The sequence below is a fragment of the Macrotis lagotis genome, chromosome 1, assembly GCF_037893015.1.
Source record: "Macrotis lagotis isolate mMagLag1 chromosome 1, bilby.v1.9.chrom.fasta, whole genome shotgun sequence".
Classification (NCBI taxonomy): Eukaryota; Metazoa; Chordata; class Mammalia; order Peramelemorphia; family Peramelidae; genus Macrotis; species Macrotis lagotis.
The window spans coordinates 584,841,422-584,860,260 of record NC_133658.1 but is presented as its reverse complement, the minus strand read 5'-3'; the positions used below and the strand labels follow the sequence as shown (position 1 = coordinate 584,860,260).

General features: G+C 37.4%; 2 protein-coding genes across 12 annotated transcripts in view; one reads left to right on the top strand and one right to left on the bottom strand.

Annotated features, from left to right (window-relative positions):
* The window catches only part of CEP63 (centrosomal protein 63), a 76,906-nt gene extending 75,713 nt beyond the window's left edge, over window positions 1–1,193 (bottom strand). For 5 of the 10 annotated variants that reach the window (XM_074214813.1, XM_074214816.1, XM_074214820.1 and 2 more), the window contains exon 1: window positions 13–695. Coding sequence is in view for 2 of the 10 variants with exons in the window: in XM_074214814.1 (XP_074070915.1) it covers window positions 702–760 (59 nt within the window). In the remaining 8 variants the exon portion in view is untranslated. The other 5 variants (XM_074214815.1, XM_074214818.1, XM_074214814.1 and 2 more) reach the window with 5 other exon arrangements.
* Window positions 1,194–1,308: 115 nt separating this feature from the next.
* On the top strand, window positions 1,309–12,323 carry ANAPC13 (anaphase promoting complex subunit 13). Of its 2 annotated transcripts, none has more exons than XM_074214811.1 (3): window positions 1,309–1,557; window positions 2,587–2,719; window positions 4,757–12,323. In XM_074214811.1, exons 2-3 carry the CDS (start codon window positions 2,621–2,623, stop codon window positions 4,880–4,882), a joined length of 225 nt encoding a protein of 74 aa, XP_074070912.1. In that variant the 5' UTR covers window positions 1,309–1,557; window positions 2,587–2,620; the 3' UTR covers window positions 4,883–12,323. The 2 variants fall into 2 exon arrangements, with proteins under 2 accessions (XP_074070912.1, XP_074070913.1); XM_074214812.1 differs by having other exon boundaries at window positions 1,309–1,723.
* The last annotated feature ends 6,516 nt before the right edge of the window (window positions 12,324–18,839 follow it).

Sequence of the window (18,839 nt, the reverse complement as noted above, 5' to 3'; positions counted from 1 at the left end):
CCCCCAACTTACTGAAGGGCTTCAGGCCCAACCTGGTTTAGCCGGGGTTAGCTACAGCTTCTTGGAACAACAAGGTGGATGAGAAGGCCCGAAAAGGGTCTACAGCTGTCGTTGGTCCTCCTCTCTATGAACCGGGGGGTCACATTCCCTAAATCTCTCAAATCATCCCAGAAAGAAATGTCGAAGTCTCATAGTCCTGGGATCCTTTCACAGGGAACTGCAAGGACGAGCTGGTCTGACCCGGGCCCATCCTCCGCCCGGCATCTTGCAGATGAGGAGATCGAAGCCCAGCGAAGTCACACATCAAACATTGGGCCCGGGCAACGGGCACACAAAAAGGGGCGGCAGTGCCACCTGCAAGAAGCTTAAAAATCTCACGGGGGGGGGGGGATAATGCGCAAACAAAAGGATAAAAGGTGTCCAAGGGGCATCAGCAGTGGAGGCCTCCATTTTGGACGGGCAAACGTCCTGCCTACCGCGACTGGTCCGGGTAGGCACGGGCATGGCATGGTGCCCTAAGTCTGGCTCCGTCTCTGGAACGGAACCCTAGGCCTCAGAGGCGGGAAGCTTTAGTACAAGAGGCGTGAAGGCAAACTTCGCTTAAATCCTCGCCCGACACGCGGCTCCCACGGCCTCAGGCCCCGCGAGGGAGGTGGAGGTGGCGGGGGCCGAGGTGTCTGGGTGCCCCGGGGAGCGGACACCTGAAGGCGGGGCTGTCCGAGTGGCCCCGGGGGAGCCACGGTCCGACCCGCTCCCACATGGGGCCGGGAAAGCGGCGAAAAGGACGCCGGGAAGGAGGTGGCGGCGGCGATCCCGCGCCTGCGGACTAGGGGCGGCGGAGGGAGCTGTTGGGGGGCCGCGGCGGCGCGACCAGCCATCCCGAGCGGCCCGGCTCAGCCGGGCATCCGCTCCGCCCGCCCCCCGCCCCTTTCGCGTTCTCCCGCCGTTACCTCTCCGGGCCGCGCGCGCCGCCGACGTTTCCGCACCGCCTCCTCGCTCGCCCCCTCCCTCCAACGTCCTTCCCTCCGCCCCTCTTCACTCCTGCCTCCGCCCCTTCCCCATTTTTTTTAAATGTTTTTTCCCCTGTCAATGACTTGAACCAACCTCATCCTTCCCCCCCTTCCCGAATGCGATCTAGTGGACTCGGCCGGACACTGTCATTTGCTGAGCCTTAACGGGAGGCGGGAACGCTCGGGTCACGTGACGCGGGCGAATTGGAGAGTTGAAGCCGGAAGAGCGCCCGAGCCGAGGCTCGCGCCACACGCCTGCGCGACGATCCGGGCCGACTTGAACTCGAGCCTGGCCGGGCGCGCATGCGCACCCCGTCCCCAGCGCCATGTTTCTTCAGGGTCAGCGGCTTGGGAACATATCTCCGGCTCCCGGGCGGTTCTGCCTGCCTTTTCCTTCCGCGGCCCTCTCGCTCGTTTGTGCCACACTCCCGTTCCCAAGGGGAAAGAGCCCGGAGCGGAGTGTCGTTTCCCCTCCCCCTTCCCTTTCCCTTCTTCTCCTGAGCCGGCTGGGCCCAAACTCCGAAGCAAGAACTCCCTGCCACCCCAGGTAGGGCTCGGCCTCCCGCCCGCCGCGGGGGTCCTCAGCCGCGTGATGATCGCATCTCTAGCATCTTCGGAGCAGACCCGTCCGCTCCTATGTATAGCATGAGGACTTAGTGAAACAAAAAATGAGAAAACCCCCTAAAGGTGATTTAGCCTTTGGGAGACCTCAGGTAAGATGCAGAGCGCTTGCTGTAGGCACAGTACATCTGGCCTTGTGAGGCTGCAGATCCGACCCTTTCCCCAGGTGCAGCACGTTGCAAGGTGCGCCTGGATCTGCCCCATGGTCATTGATTTCCTCCAATCGCCACCGCCATTCATAAATTCATACCGGTTCATTAACATCGTGCCCTCCGCTAACCTAAACATTAACAGGATTTGTCAATTTCAGGGTTAAGGTCACAGCTTCTTCACCGGCCCAGGAGTCAGGAAGACCTAAGTTCAAATACGGCCTCAGACACTTAATAATTGCCAAGCTGTGCGGCCTTGGGCAAGCCACTTTAACCCCATTGCCTTGCAAAAAAAAAAAAAAAGTTTAAAAAAATTGAGCGCAGTGGCCACACTTTTTTCACCACTTACTGCTGGAGGTATTCTGCCAGACAGGATACAGAGATGAAAATCAGTGCGGTTCCTGCCCTGCAATGAAAAAGAGCAGATAATCAGAAGTGACTGATAACTTAAGTATTCTGGGGAAAGGAATAGGTAGATGACAAAAAGAGGGCAGTGAGCAGCTTAAAGAAAATAACAAGAATGTTGGATACAAAAATTCAGATGAATACTAAAGTTTATTTTGAAGGAGCCACAGTTTCATTAATTTGGATATAAACATTGAAAGGTGGAATTCTTTTACTTTTTTCTAGTAAAGCCTTTTGAATGACAATCAAAAACAATCTGCTGTCATCCATTTATGCTTATTTTGAGTTTAGGCAATGTCTACAGACATAAAGCAATTAAAAGAATGTTTAGATTAATTCAGGATAATTAACTGATCATTTTCAACCCACTAACCACCAGATTTTTAAACTATAATTTATAGGCTGTGAGTCCAAGGAAATCAGAATCATAAAACAATGGACAGTGAGGTACAGAGGGATGGAAGAATTCTGGATTTGATTGATGATGCTTGGAGAGAAGATAAATTGCCCTATGAAGATGTTGCAATACCACTGGTAGGTAACATGTGCTGTGAATGAGGGAATGGGTGTACCAATGTGATCAACATATTGCCTGTTAAGGGAAATCAGAAAAGAGTTAAGGGACAGATAAATTTATAAAGTTAAAAAAGTGGTTAATACTAAGAATAAAAGCAGAGAGGAGGAAGAACAAATGACATTCGTTGGTAGCACTTTGCCCAGACCAGAGTTTTCAAAAATGCTTCACTATTGAGTTTGAATCAGATGAAAATGTAATTAGGAGACTGCTAGCTGGCGTACCAGCCCTGGAGTCAGGAGGACCAGAATTCAAACACCTTACACTTACTAGACATGTGACCCTGGGCAAGACCCTTAGCCCTCACACAAAAACACACATACACAAAAAAAAAAAAGTGTAATTGGGAAATATTTTTAAAATAAACAATAGAACAAAGATAACATTAATGTATGGTTTTCTAATTCAATCTGCAGTCACAGAAATCCTTAGAGTTAGTGCTCTGTTTGACTTCGATACTGCTAATCTAGGCTCACAGTAATGAGGAGTGAAAATGGAAAAGAGGGGATGGATTTAGGAGATCAGTTCTTTCCATCTTTTCAAAAGTTAAAAAAAAACAGCCAAGGCATAGAGAAGGTTAAGTAATTTGCTCAGGGTCATAAAACTAGTTAGTGACAGGTCTCGACTGTCATTCTAGTGCTTTTTTCAATGTCCTTTAGCTAGAGATAAAACAAGAATAATTAAACTGGAATTACTAAAATAATGGGGGAAAAAAATAAAAAGAACCAAGAATATACCTTAGAACAACTATATAATATTCTTTTCTTCCTCTTACCTTCCTCTGACATTCAATTATTTTCTTTGTAAAACCTCCATATTTTGATGTTAGACTTTTGCAAGATTTTCTGGGAGATCCCTATTCTTTCTGTACCCACCAGGTTTTTGGAAAAAACTTCCTAACAAACATCAGTGCTCATAGACTTCTAGACTTCTATTCTTAATCCTATGTTTGGCTTTTTTTTGTTGTTGCTTTTACTGAGTTAAAACTGATTTACAAATGATCATAACACACTTTACAGGAAGAGTCTGGATAATCACTTGGTAAAGATGTAACACGAATTCATGCTTCAGGTTCAAGATTCAAACTAAGTAATTTCTAAGATTGCTTCCCACTTTTTAAGAGATTATAATTCTATTATTTTTCACTTTAATGAAGGTTTATGATAGATCCTATTTATATCATGAGGACTTACTGAAACAGAAAAAATTAGAAAATAGGCAGGCACATATTTTTCTATAACAGGTGGGAGAGTAAGAAAGGGAAAATAGGCAAGGAGAACATGCAAATAAAAACAACCTTAACTATTTTTAAAGAACCATAGAACGTTGACATTATCTAAGAACAGAAAATATAAAACTATTCAATGCAATTAATAAAGAATTATACTTTAAGTTGAGATAGGGGTCAAAAGAAAACGTGAAAGGGACCTAAAAGAAGAAGATTTGTAAACACTTCTTTTCTGCTTAGCCCTTGAAAAAAAAGCAAAGACATCCATTGTGTAGGAAAATGATCCTTTTCTATCTCAGAAACTTTCACACATGAAACCAGAATTTTCAAAAACTTAGCTTAGACAAATTGAAATCAAGCCAAGAGCAGAAATGGACCTATATTTTTTTACCCATGATTCATATAGATGTATATGCTTTACACTTCTACTAATCTTTTTCAAGCTAAGCCTGTTTGCCTTTAAGTGTTTCCTAAGTGGGTCTTGGTTACTTTTTACATAAAACCCTAACACTCCAGCTTATAGTGCTTTACCCCCCCCAATTACCTTGTTTTTATTTTCTGTTGTATAATTGTAAATGTCTTTTTTCCTTTTCCTGTCTTCATTTCCTAGCATAGTTGTAGTAGTTGTTGTTTACCCTTCATTCTTGAAGAGGACCATGACATCAGACACTTAATAAATGCTTGATGATTATTGGATTAATTGTTGACTTTCATTTAATGAAATATTTGCTCCTTCATGTCATTCTGAATTCTTCTTTCACATTTTCAGAATGAACTTCCTGAACCAGAGCAAGACAATGGTGGCACAACGGAATCTGTCAAAGAACAAGAGATGAAGTGGACAGACTTAGCTTTACAATATCTACATGAGAACATTCCCCCAGCAGGAAACTGAGTTCTTATCTTTCAAGGACAGATGATTGTGTGTCCAAAATGTTTTCTTATAGATTCCCAAGTTGAATCTTTTAAGCTGTGAAATACTACTTTGAATAGTTGATTCTTGTCAACAAAGTAGACTCTGAAAATATTTATTCATGAAGAGCTAACTTAGATTGATTAATATTAGAGGATTTTAACAAATATTTATTAACTCCATGGGCCTAAATCTCATCATTAGTTTTTTCTTAAACTTAAATATTCAAACTATAGCTTTGGTTTTGATCCTGTTGTCATAAATTAGTACAATTTAATTTAGCTTTATGTTTTCTTTAGCAGTAGAAAGAATCAAATAGTAACTTGGAAGGGGTGGCTAAGTAGCACAGTAGATAGAGCGCTGGCCCTAGAGTCATGAGTACCTGAGTTCAAATCTGGCCTCAGACACTTAATAATTACCTAGTTGTGTGGCCTTGGACAAGCCACTTAACCCCATTGCCTTGCAAAAAATAGTAACTTGGAGAAGGATGTGAAATTACTGTACTTTGCCTTCCTTCTCTGTTTAACATCATATCAAAGATTAAGACAAAGAATGCATTTGACCTCAGATGGTAAAAGCTGATGAGTCTGTTATATAAACCTACCAAATCATTAGGAGAAGAGAGCTCAATTTTAGTTTTGCCTCAAGTGTAAAATTAGGTAAGACACTCTACATTAGTCATGTATTTTGAGTTGGTGTGTTTAGAATATTGATATCATTAATATGGAAATAACTTATAGACAGATGGATGCAGTTGGCATTTTTTGTTTTCTTCTGTTACACTTAAGATATGTCTATAAAATGATTCTTTTGTGTCATTTTTAAGCAAAAGTATTTCATGTAATTTTTACAAAGCTAAAATATTTGTTGGTTCAAGAAATATTTAGACAAATTCATTGCTTATTCACAGGATCATGAAGGAAGCTCAGAGGTCATTTAATCTAATGATATTTTACAGGTAAGGCCATAGAAATAATAAGTGGCAGGGCTGGGATTCTACTCAGGTCCTATGATTCTTAATTCATTAGCAGAGTTCAATGCCTTTTTCACTGCATCATGCTGCCTCCCTAATCCATAACAGCTAATAAAAGAAAACCAAGGATGTTTGGAAGGTAGCTTAAACTTTTGAAGTTAATTTCCATGTTCAAACACTCAAGACTACTAGAGAGATCTTATTGGGTACCAAAGGTTCACCGATGCAACATGAAATGTAAAATTCTACAATAGGAGAAACAACTGTAGGGAACCTTCAGGAAGAAATTATATCAGATAAGTAATTAGTAATGCTCCTGACAGTGGGTCTTCTGATTCCTCTTTATGGTTCTTGGCTTCTTTTCTTAACTCATCTCCTGGTGAGCCTGAAAGCTCTGGTTCCTGGTCAGTTATTCAATTTATACTTTGTCTTTGGACTCTGCTCATTCTTCCCAGACCTCATATGTATTCTGTCTCTGGTTCATGATAATAGTCTTAACCAGCAGAGGTATGCATGCATGGAGCCCATTATACTGTCTAGTAATACTATTTTTATGTTCATATTGGGGAGGAGTCAGTCAAAGTTCTGCCACCATTCCATCTCCAAAAATCTTCCCTAGCTACTTCAGCCCTCACTAATTTAACTTCCAGCTATCTCAGTCATAACCTATATAAACAATGTAGCTCTTAATTATGTTGCTATCATTTAAAGCATAATCGATTCTTCTCCCTAAATTGATTAACTCCTTGCGGATAGGGTAGTTAGTATAAGACCATATATTAGTATCTTCTGCTCACACATTATTGAATAATACATGGATTGGGGCGGCTAGGTGGTGCAGTGGATAAAGCACTGGCCCTGGAGTCAGGAGTACCTGGGTTCAAATTCGGTCTCAGATACATAATAATTACCTAGCTGTGTGGCCTTGGGCAAGCCACTTAACCCCATTCGCCTTGCAAAAAAACTTAAAGAAAAAAAAGAATAATACATGGATTAATTATTACTGTACAACTTTGATTAGTTAAAATATTCCCCCACAAATTATTTTTTTTAACCACATTTGACTTTTAGGAGAAAAAAAATCACAACAAAGTAAGCATATGCCAGAAATTTGTTTTAAAAATGTCTCTTCTAGGCTATGTTCTGACATCAGAATGTAGCTTAGTCTTTATACTTTTTCCATCTGTTGCCTTATACAATGATCATTGATCTTCAAAATTTTGTACCTGAGGCAGTCTAACATAATAAATCATCCAAGATGTTATTCTTACTAAGGTTCAAAAGTGAGCAAGAATGTTTTAGAAAGCTTTTAAAATAGATTTTCGAAAGCATCCTTTTTTTGTACCTTGTATGTGGTAGACAAGGTTGAATTCCATTTCAGTCAACTAAAATTAACTTAGTGGTGGTGGTGTACACCAAGCCCTGAATATTATGGTTAAGTGAGGCTTTCCTTTAATTCATCTTATGTAATGTGTTTTTCTAATTTCTAAAAAAAAAAAAAGCACAAATTAATATTAATACAGAGAAGTCAATATTTTATTCAGATGTGTTGCGTTGTCTAATGTAGTAGACTGATTATGTTACAATCAGATCATATTTGGAGTGTTGCGTTGAATTTGTTGCATCATATTTTAGAAAGGATGAGAGGGCAGAACCAGGGCCAATAAGTTAAAGTTACAAAGAGGTAAATTTCAACTTGATATGAAGAAAATCTTCCTGGCAATTAGAATTATTCAAAGTGGCATGATCTGCCCCTGGAAGAGTTGTTATCCATCCTTTTAGTTCATCAGTACCCATCCACAGAGATTTTCAAATGGAGGCTGGATAATCACTTGCTAGGGATATTGTAGAAAGGATTTCTGCTTGGATGTGAACTGGACCCAATGATTATGGGTAATTTCCATTCCTGGGATTCTACAATTATAGCCTGGTGTGGTAAATGAATCACTGGATTTGGACTTGGGTTTGAATCCCAGATTTTTTCTTCACTTTCCTCTTCCCAGCCTCCATTTCCTCCTCTTTGAAGTAAAGAGGATGAGGGGGCAGCTAGGTAGCTCAGTGGATAGAGCACCAGCCCTGGAGTCAGGAGTACTTGAGTTTAAATTCAGCCTAAGACAATTAATTACCTAACTGTGTGGCCTTGGGCAAGCCTCTTAACCCCATTGCCTTGCAAAAACCTAAAAATGATAAAAGAGAAAGAGGATGAGTTAAATGACTCTAAAATCCTTGTAGCTCTAACTACCATCATCTTGATGTTCTATTATAGCCTTGACACAAGTTCCCATTTGTAGTATATTGTTTTGGGACTCTTAAATCATTTGTCATTATGAGCATTAACATTCCATGGACCATGGAACACAAAAGAGGACTTCTTAAACCTAAAACTTGTAATTAGAGAGGAGGAGGAGGAGGAGGAAAATGCAAGGTTGCAAGGAATCTTTGAGATTCCCTACCCAAAAGTGGCAAGAACAATACAAAAATAAAACAGAATTACCCCAATGATCGTGTTTTTGGATCAAAGTTATAGATAGGGTAAGTTATGCAGAGATTTTAAATACATTTGTGGATCACAATGTAATTGTAATCAACAGTGAAAATATGGTTTGTTTGTTTTTTAAATAGTGGCTTATATGTATGGAGATTAAGAAATACTTATTCACTAATACCTGAGTTTAAGAACAAGTTAAAGAAAACACTAAATTTTATAGGTAACTATAGATGCAATATATGTATAAATATAAAATATAAGAGACTTGGAAAAAGCAGAGGCATAATTTAAAACAATGAAAGTGTATTGGGGAAAAGAAAGTTTAGAATTAAGAAGTTAGAACATGAACAAATTCACCAAGATCAGAAATTTTATTCTTATTATGTCAACAAAACTGATAACGTGAGTGGAAAAATATTTGTTCAGTATAAAGTAAATTGCATAGAATAGTGTTGTTTGTGCAGAAGGGCATGACATCAGGGAGATGATGTCTTGAAAAGCATGTGAATTTGAGCAAGGAGATGCTGTACTACATCGCCAGCCTCACTTTATCCTCTGGAGACATCCAAGTTCAGTGGTCAGATAGCAATTGGGAGGATGGAAGAAGACCCTGGATTCCAAGCAATCAAGGTGACATGCCTTGTCCAAGGTCACACAGTAAGTGTCAAGTGTCTGAGATCAGATTTGAACTCAGTCTCCTGACTCCAGGACTGATGCTCTATCCACTGTGCCACCTATCTGCACAGGATAGTGACAAGAAGGAGGGAGTCAGCGTTCAAGTTCTTACTCTCATAGATGCTTCAGTATGATACTGAACAAGGCACTCAACCTCCCTGCCTCAGGCTAAATTGAATAATGATTGACAGGCATTTGGCAGAGAGTTTTCTCTCTCAGGTCTGGAACCTTCCTAGTCCCTAAAAACCCAGTTGACAAAATAGGAATTAGATAATAAAATAGATAAATAAAAATAAAATTCCACAATTAAACAGTCCATTAAGGAGGTAACAAAAGACACCAAGGAATGAGGAATTCCTATCTTATATAAACTTTTTCAAAGTAAAATGTATTAAAGCAGGCAAAGTTATAAATCAATATATAAAATATTGATAGAAAACTATTAATATATGAATATTTTAACTCAAGCATGAATAAACATTACCTATTCCCAGAAAATCTTTCACTCTGATCAAATAGAGTTAGTGGTGGATATGCAGGAGTGGTTTAAAATGAGGAAAATGAATATTTCGAACTTCACTGTATATTATCCCCCCATCACACAGTGATCCCTCCAAATGCCTCTGTCCCTCTCACATGATACTCTTACCTCTATACCTTCACACTGCTCCCTTTCCTGAAGTTCACTGTCTCCTCACTTAGCACAGAACCCTCCTCAATGAAACCAGCACAGATACTCAACAAAGTGAAGCACTTCCTGATCCCTACCAGCAGTTAGTGTCATTTTCCCCAAACTATCTTTCATTTAACTATTGTGATTTTTATATTCTATGAATACTTATAAATGAGTTGTTTCCTTCCCATTAGATTGAAAGTAAGCTCCCTGAGAGGATTGTTTCAATATTGTTTTTGTATCCCGATATATGACTCAGTACTTACCTATAGTCGGCATTTAATAAATAGTTGAATAAGTATAATCTAATCAGTAACAGAGAACTCAAAGATCATTATATCAATAAATGTATAAAAGACATTTGATTAAAAGCAATATCTATTAAAATTAAAAATTACTAAAAAAATTTAGTAATATGTTTATTTGAAACTACAAACTAAGGAATTTAATGGAGAAAACATTGGTGATGTTCCTATGAAGAATACTAAGAATTGTTCACTCTCATCTTTAAAATTTTACATAATTTTTAAAAATATGGCTATAGCAGTGAGATAAAAGGAACTGAATAAAATAGGCACAAAAAAATTCAAACATGTCTTTTAAATGGTATAATGCCCTTATTTAGAAAGACCAAGCGTTCCAAATGAATATTAATTGTAATAATGAATAGTTTTAGTATGTTAGTAGACTATCACTCACAAATCAGCATTTCTAGATTTCACCAGTAGGAACACAGAGAAATACCACTAAGACAAAATGCAGCAAATTCCTAGATATTCTTAAGCATGAAGACACCTTAATCTCATCAATGTGGCTATTATCCATCTTATAAATTCTAACACATCTATTTCTCATTTACTTCTTGGCTGAATGTGTTCCCATAAATTAACATGGCTCCTCAAAGAAAGTCATCTAGATTCCATGGGGGAAAATCTTTAGAATTCCACATTTTAGATTACAAGAAACATTTTATATATTTATAAGCATTGCTATTTGGAGGTAAGTTCAATGGCATTTACTCCTGCTAATTGAAATTTTCAGACAAGGGTGTCAAACATTTTATAGTGTTTAAAAACAAAGATAAAATTTCTTGTTATTAAACAAGGAAAAGAGAGTGATTGAAAACTTTGTAAAAAAAATTCACAGAAGACAAAAAATTACAGATTATCAGGATAGCTTTGAAAATGACTGATTTTTTTAATATAAATTTTAAAAGAAAAGCAAGCTGGACATAAGTCATAGTTTTATATAAAGTCTGATGTGTATATATGGAATTTACTTGGTGTTAAATTTTGAATTTAAAAAATTTCTAAGATTAAGTGTTTAGTGTTCCGATAAAAATAGCTGATCATATGGAGCAATATTAAACTTAAATGATTACATACCTAAAGAATCATTTTTCCAATTTGGACAAGGTATTACAAAAGGAGGACTACTTTTAATAGGATTACTTAAATGGGTTTCAGGAACTCTTGTCCCATCACTACCCAGTACTGACAAAGTATATTAATTCACACAAGTCCAAAGACTTCAGAGTCAGATACTGAGAAGGAAAAATGATTTCTTAATATCTCTAGATGTCTCTGTGCTAGGAACAGAGGGACCATTATTATATTTCCAGTGCAGTACATGGATTTTCCATCTATTATTCCTTGCTTTTACTTTATAAATTTTCATTTCATACATTTTATGGATATCTAATACTTCTCACATGCAGGAGACCTAGGTGATGCACTGTCCTTGGAGTCAGGAGGTTGGAGGTTTGAATCTGGCCTCAGGCACTTAACTCTTAGTAGCTTGGTCAAGTCACTCCCATAAAGGACCATCTCCAATTGTCTGAGGCATATCTGGCCACTGGACTCAGATGACTCTAGAGGAGAAAGTGAGGCTTGTGACTTAGCTAGCACAGCACCCCTCACTCAAATCCAATTCATGAGTTTATCATGGCATCATCTCACTGATGTAGTGGTCTTCAGAAATGAAGGACAAACTTTTTTTCTTACATACGAATTATCCTTAGTAATATGCTACAGCAGAGATGTCACACTTGATGCTAAGTATGACCTAAACCAAATTAATAAAAATATCATCCAACATAGATATGAATTTATGTGTCCTACAGGAATCTGTTTTCATTTGAGTTTCATCTGGCTATTCTACAGCATACTCAGATCCACTATGTGTCTTCTCATTTCCCCGTGTGTTCATCCAGTTTTCGTTTTCAAAAATTGTGATATTTCATGATTAATATCTAGCATCATTCTCCAAATACAATCCAACCTACTCTCTATGTAGTTCTGACCCCAGTTCATTTTCCAACCTAGGTAAGTGCCTGTCCAAGATAAGTATACTGAAGGACTGACTTCCCAACTAGAAAATGTTTTTGTTGGATTCAATGGGTTCCATTGTACAGCCTTGCTAGAGTGACAATAAAAGAAGAGGGTACTGAATGAGTATGTTAGGGATTCGGGATTGACCTACTTAGTGGTTACTTTATAAGATTATTAACCACCTCAGGATTCTTCTGTCTACAACATCTCTCACATCTACCCACTTTTATTTATAATTACCACCATAGTTCAGGTACTCATCACCTCTTCCCTATGTTATTACAATGGCCTAGTTGGTCTCCCTACCTATATTTCTTCCCATTTCCTGGTCAATCCATCTTCCACACAACTGATAAAATAATCTTCCTTAAGGATGAATCTTCCAATGTGATTCACCTATGTGACTCGCCCATTGAACAAACTTCAATGAATCCTTAGATTTCCATTAGTTTATTCTCAGATTAAGCACAGAAAAAGACCTCATTATAAACAATAAAGTCAACAAGCCAAAAAACTGCAAAGAAAAATAAGGAGAAGGGAAGCCTGATCAACTCTCTAAATACTATAGCAAAAGAATAGGTTAGAGGAAGCAGCTCGGTTTTTGTTCTGCAGAAGCCATTTCATTAGGTATATGGACAAAATAAGGAATATGTAAATGTGTAAGCTATGAATGACAATAGAATACTGGTCAAGATAGAGTCAAAAATAAGACACAGTAAATGAACAATTCTTGGAAAAGGGCCCATTAGCAGACATGGGGTGGTATATGCTTGTATTCCCAGCTACAGGGGAGTCTGAGGCAAATAAATCTCTTAAATTTAGGAGTTGGGGTTTTTTAAAAAAATTTTTTATTTTCATCCATTTGTACACGCATATTTCCAAGTTACAAAATTTTGCTCCACCCTTTTTTCCCACTCCACTCCCCTCAGCAGGGAACAGTCAGGTAAGCGTTTTACATATTTTGTTAAACATATTTACAAATAAGTAATTTTTGGCATGAGGATTTAGGATTAAGGGAAAGATACATAAGAGCTACTTTTTAATAAAGTGTTCATCAGATTCAGCGGTGTTTTTTTCCTGTATGTTTTATTTTGTTTTGTTTTTCTTCCTCTGGTTAGGAATAATATGGTATATAACCAGTTTAATGCAGTTGTCCTAGCTTTCTGGACTGTCAAAAGAATTGCTTCCATCTAAGTTGTTCATCACATAATGTTGTTGATGTGTACATTGTTCTCTTGACTCTACTCCCTTTGCTCAGCATCATATCCCACAAGTTATTCCATGCTTCTCTAGAGTCCAATCATTTATGGTTTCTTATAGAACAATAATATTCCATAGTATTCATGTACCACAACTTGTTTAGCCATTCCCCAATTGATGGGCATCCCCTCAATTTCCAATTCTTCGCCAGTACAAAAAGGTGCTATGAATATTTTGTGACACATAGAACTTTTCCCATTTTTTGCAATTCTAGATATAGTTCTAGAATTGGAATTGCTGGTTCAAAGGGATTGAACAGTTTTATTGCTCTTTGGACATAGTTCCATGTTGCTGTCCAGAAAGGTTGGATCTGTTCACAATTCCACCAATAATGCATCAATGTACCAACCCTCTCACAATCTCTCCAACATTTATCATCTTCCTTTTTTCTCATCTGGGCTAATCTAATAGGTGTGAGATGATACCTCATTACTGTTTTAATTTGCATTTCTCTAATCAATAGTGATTTGGAGCATTTATCATATGATTATATATAGCTTTAATTTCTTCATTTGAAAACCATCTCTTCATATCCTTTGAGCATTTATCCAATTGGGTCATGATTTCTGAAGTTTAAGCATCAATATTCTGAGCCCCCAGGAGGTGGAGGTCAGATTCTCTAAGGAGGGACAAACTGACCAAGTTTGGAAAGAGCATGTCAGAACTTCCATACCAGTACCAGTGATTGGACACAGATAGCGCTCACATTTTCAGACTCTTGTGAGTCAGACCCAGTCTTACAAATAGGACCCTGAAAAATAATGTTACTTAAGAGATGGAGGGAGAGAGAGGAATTTGTATTACAAACTAACTGAACAAAGAAAGGAAAAGGTCAAAATAAGATAGAAATTACAGAGAAATCAACAGTGTTACATTGGATTGATCAATTGGATCCCCATTTTAGATTATGAAATACATTTGCAGTTTATAATTTAAAGACTAGAAGTAGCAATAATTGTCCCTGGGAGCTTTTCTCTACTTGCTTCTTTCTAAGAGTAAACAGTCAACTTAAAAAGACATTGAGAATTTCAAAACTTGAGAATTGTAATAAGAAGAGAAAGAAAACTGCTGTCAAAGAAGAAACCAGTTAACCTTTTCCCTTGAACCTCTTGGAGAAAGCAAAACTAAGATTTCTTACTTCTTCCCCTATCCCATAAGCAATGACTTCTTGCAGGTACTTAATAGTAGGTACTTAATACATACTTACTGATTCACTGACCAGAGCAAAAGTGTATGGCAATGACCAGTGAAGGGGGGGTCTCTCTGAAGTCATGAGAGACTAGAACTAGGATCTTTCTTGGGAAATGGCAAATTCAGAAGCAAAGATGCTTGCTAGTCCTAGGATATCGATTCTGGTTCCTTTCAGAAGTATATAACTGTTGGGGGAAGCTAAGTGGAACAGTGGATAGAACACCAACCTTGGAACCAGGAAGACCTGAGTTCAAATCCAACCTCAGACACTTAATAATTACCTAGATGTGTGGCCTTGGGCAAGTCACTTAACCCCATTGCCTTAAATAAATAAAAAAAAAAATTTAAGTATAAAACTGCATATTAAGATAAAATATGTAAAAGGTGCATGTCCCACTCAGGAATGGACCTAGGAGCTGCAGCAGAGTGAGTCAGCCAATCCATGAATTCGATGAGACCATGAGATTGAGCAGGGTGGCCAATGGCACCTGTCTTGGTCATGTTCTCTACAAGAACTCTGTGGGTGCCCATGCATCCCACCTCAAGATTTGTGTATTTGTGGATAAAGTAGGTCTATGTGGAAGATTTCTTGTTTCTGTGGTATTTTAGTAAATACCTTTGCCTTGAGATGCCAAACCTGGGTAGTTATCCAGCCTATGAGGGCAAATAAGGGAGTGGGATACTGCTTGCATAAATTCAAGATAAAGGGTAAATGAATAGGAATCAAAGAATCTGTGAGAATAGAGTAGGATAGCTAGATAGAGCCCTTAATAAGCATTTATTGTGGGCCAGGCACTGCTGCTGAGAGGTGAATACAAGCCATATGGTCTCTTCCCTTCAAGAAATTAAATTCTAAACACAAAGAAGAGCTGAAAGAGGGGGCAGGGCACTACATGGGACCTGAATGGCATGAAGATGACTAGGAAGTCCAAAGGATTGGGGCAAGATAAAATCAAAGCTGACCTATGAGAACCCAAGGAAGTTCCAGGGCCAAGAGTCCAAAATTCTGCTGGGGAGGAGGTGGAGATGATTAACCAAGTAGAGACTACATACCAGGGAGATGACTGTGAAGGATGGAGGAAGCCTGGATCAAATTATTCTAAGTAAAACTAATTGCAGGGACAATGTACTGGCTTAAAAGGGAAGGGGATAAAAATCAATACAAAAGAAATAAATTTGAGAAAAACATAAATCTAACAGTTGAACCTTAAATATTGATGTATTAAACAATCCAGGAAAGCAAAAAAAAAAAAAAGAAAAAATAGAACAACACTTAACAATGTGTTGCATACAAGAAATATGTTAATAAAATAAAATTAAATGAAAGGCTGGAATTTTTTTTTCAATTCAACTGGCAATTCCAAAAAAGCAACTGTGTTGTTTGGCAAGGCAAAAATAAAAATAATTTAAAGAAAGATTAAACAGAAAAATGATATGGAACTTAAACACACAACCATTAACCAAAAAGCATTTTCTAAGGGTTTGTTATTTGCCAGATACCATACTAGGTACTGGGATTACAAGTAAAGAAAAGTTTTCCATATACTCAAGAAGTTTCCACAAGGGAAAGGTAACATATATAGTGATTGCCAGGAAAAGAAACTAGTTCAAGCAGCCACAGAATTGTTAGAGGAACAACAAAGTATATTTTCATGTCCCTTCTATTAGCAATGATAATATTGATTTGATAATTGTTTCCTGAATAAGAGATAGAAAGCAGAAAGGTTAGGGGCAGTGAGAAAAAGGAACTCATATGGTAGCACATTAACAAGAACAATATCATCATTAATAACATAATAGCTAAATCTATAAAGAAAAGCTTAAGTTGCTTGCAAAAAGACAAATATTGTAGAAGATTTTAATCTGAGAACTGTAAATAAATCTAATCAAAAGATAAACAAACTGTTAGAAAAGTTATATTTGACAGACACTTTCTGACTATACCTCTAATATATTAAAGATTATACATATTCCTCAGCATCACTTTATACCTTTGCAAAAAAGATCTTACATTAGAACACAGAAAAACAAAAGAAAATAAAAAAGTAAAAATATCAAACATGCTCTGTGTACTATAACATAATAAAAACAGTAATTAATAATATAAAAAATACAAAACATACATATCTAAAATGAAGCTATATAATGACATTTTGAATAATGAGTAAATCAGAGAACACAGTAGATAGAAACAAGGATCAACTATGTAGAAGAATGTTATGTTACAACTCTGTTACAATGAGAAAATACACAAAATTATTTGGGATACAACTAAAACAATCTTCAAAAGAAATCTTGTCCTTGAAAACATCGGTAAAACAGTCAAGTCAACGAGCTTTTGTTAAAGGCATGTTGTGGCAGACACTGTGCTAAATGCTGAGAATGCATAGAAAGGTTAAAGGAAAATAGTACCTGCTCTCAGGATGCTCAGAAGCAGTCTAATGAGAGGTGTAATTAAGTAAATTTTAAACCCTAAAAAGCAATACATTTACAAAACCCAAAGAGGAAAAATTCTTGAAAATTAGAGAGGACAAAATTAACCCCCCCAAAAAAGAGGCAAAACTAGGAATTGCTTTTAAAAATAAAAAAGCAGTAAACCTGTAGTTAACATGCTTTAAAACTTTATTAATACATATGATATAAAAATTATTCTTCATAATTCAGAAAGAAAAGATTTTTGCCAAATACCTTTCATGATTCAAATACCTAAAAGAAAGAGGTATAAATGAAAGGGACAGGATAAAGCAATATAACTCATGAATAATGATGCAAAAAGAAAGTCTGGAGTTGAAGAATCTGTTTTCGAATTCCAATGCCACCTTTACTGTGTCACTCTAGAGAAATCATTTTACACTAGGAGTCTTGTCTTCTTCATGAAGTCTGCTAAAAAGTCTCTTCTGCTTCTCAATCACTTCTCAATCAAAAACACTATAATAATTTATCCCCAAAATTGTTCAATATGATTAAAATGGATTCATATAAGGAAAGCAATGATTTTTTTTAAACAGTAGGAAAATAATTAACAATTAATTTTGTTGTAGCACCTGGGGGAACCCTCCCTGGGAAACCCAAGGGAACAAGATACAAGATATTATGTGTATCTTTATCTCCTAAAATATAGTTTATGATTTCCCTATAGTTATGATTTCCCTGCTTACTTATAATTGTCAGATAGAAGAGGTCATTAGCTTAAAGCAAATACATTTAATGAAATAGATTAGTAAGAAAAGAAACAATAAAACACTCCTATAAACCTGGGACATACTCTCCCACAAAAAACACACATTAGTGGGATGAGTAAGAACCATTGCAGGGGCAAACATAGAAGAAATAGGTACAGAGAGCTTATCTCTGCAGAGGCATATGTATATACATATATATATATATATATATATATATATATATATATATATAAAGTACATGTATGATGCATGCTTAGAGTACATATATTTATAAAGATAATCTGCATTGTTGGTGGGGCTGCGAATTAATCCAAAATTTCTGGAGAACAATTTGGAACTTTGCCCAAAAGGCAATTTTTGCCCAAAGGGCAATAAAAATTTGCATACCCTTTGATCCAGCAATACCACTACTGGGTCTATTCCCTAAAGACATCATGAAAAAGTATAAAAACCCCACACATACAAAAATATTCATAGCATCTCTTCTTTGGCAAAGAATTGGAAATCAAGGGTATGTCCATCAATTGAGGAATGACTGGACAAATTGTGGTATATGTATGTGATGGAACAATATTGTTCTATTAGAAATCAGGAGGGAGGGGATTTCAGAGAAACCTGGAAATACTTGTATGAACTGATGCTGAGTAAGATGAGCAGAATCAGAAGAACATTATATACTCTAACAACAATATGGGATGATGATCAACCTTGATGGACTTGCTTATTCTATCAGTGCAATATTAGGGTCAATTTTAGGGGACATGTTTTGGAGAATACCATCTGTATCCAGAGAAAGAATTGTGGAGTTTAAATGAAGATGAAAGATTATTATCTTCAATTTAAAAAAAAAGTTGGCTTATGTATTACATAATTTTGCTATTTCTAATATTTCTTCCTTAAGGACTTTTTTTTCTCTCAACACACTCAGTTTTGATATTTGCATATCATGGAAACAAATGTAAAGTCTATCTGACTGCCTTCTGTTGGGGGGAGGAGGTGCTGAATCCCTGTTTGGACATCATATGTTGAGTCCCTTTCTGGACTCCCTCAATCTTCCCCAGGCAAGGGGCAGGAGACAAGGGAAACAAGGGAGACAAGAAAGACAAGGATGACAAAGATGACAAGTTCTCCAAGATCCCCAAGTACTCCAAGGTCTCCAAGTGCTCC

What these genes read in the sequence shown, in the direction of transcription:
- ANAPC13 (XM_074214811.1), top strand. Translation starts at nt 2,621, where the DNA reads ATGGACAGTGAGGTACAGAGGGATGGAAGAATTCTGGATTTGATTGAT. An exon ending in AAGATGTTGCAATACCACTG is followed by an intron (nt 2,720 to 4,756) that starts GTAGGTAACATG and finishes TCACATTTTCAG; the next exon opens with AATGAACTTCCTGAACCAGA.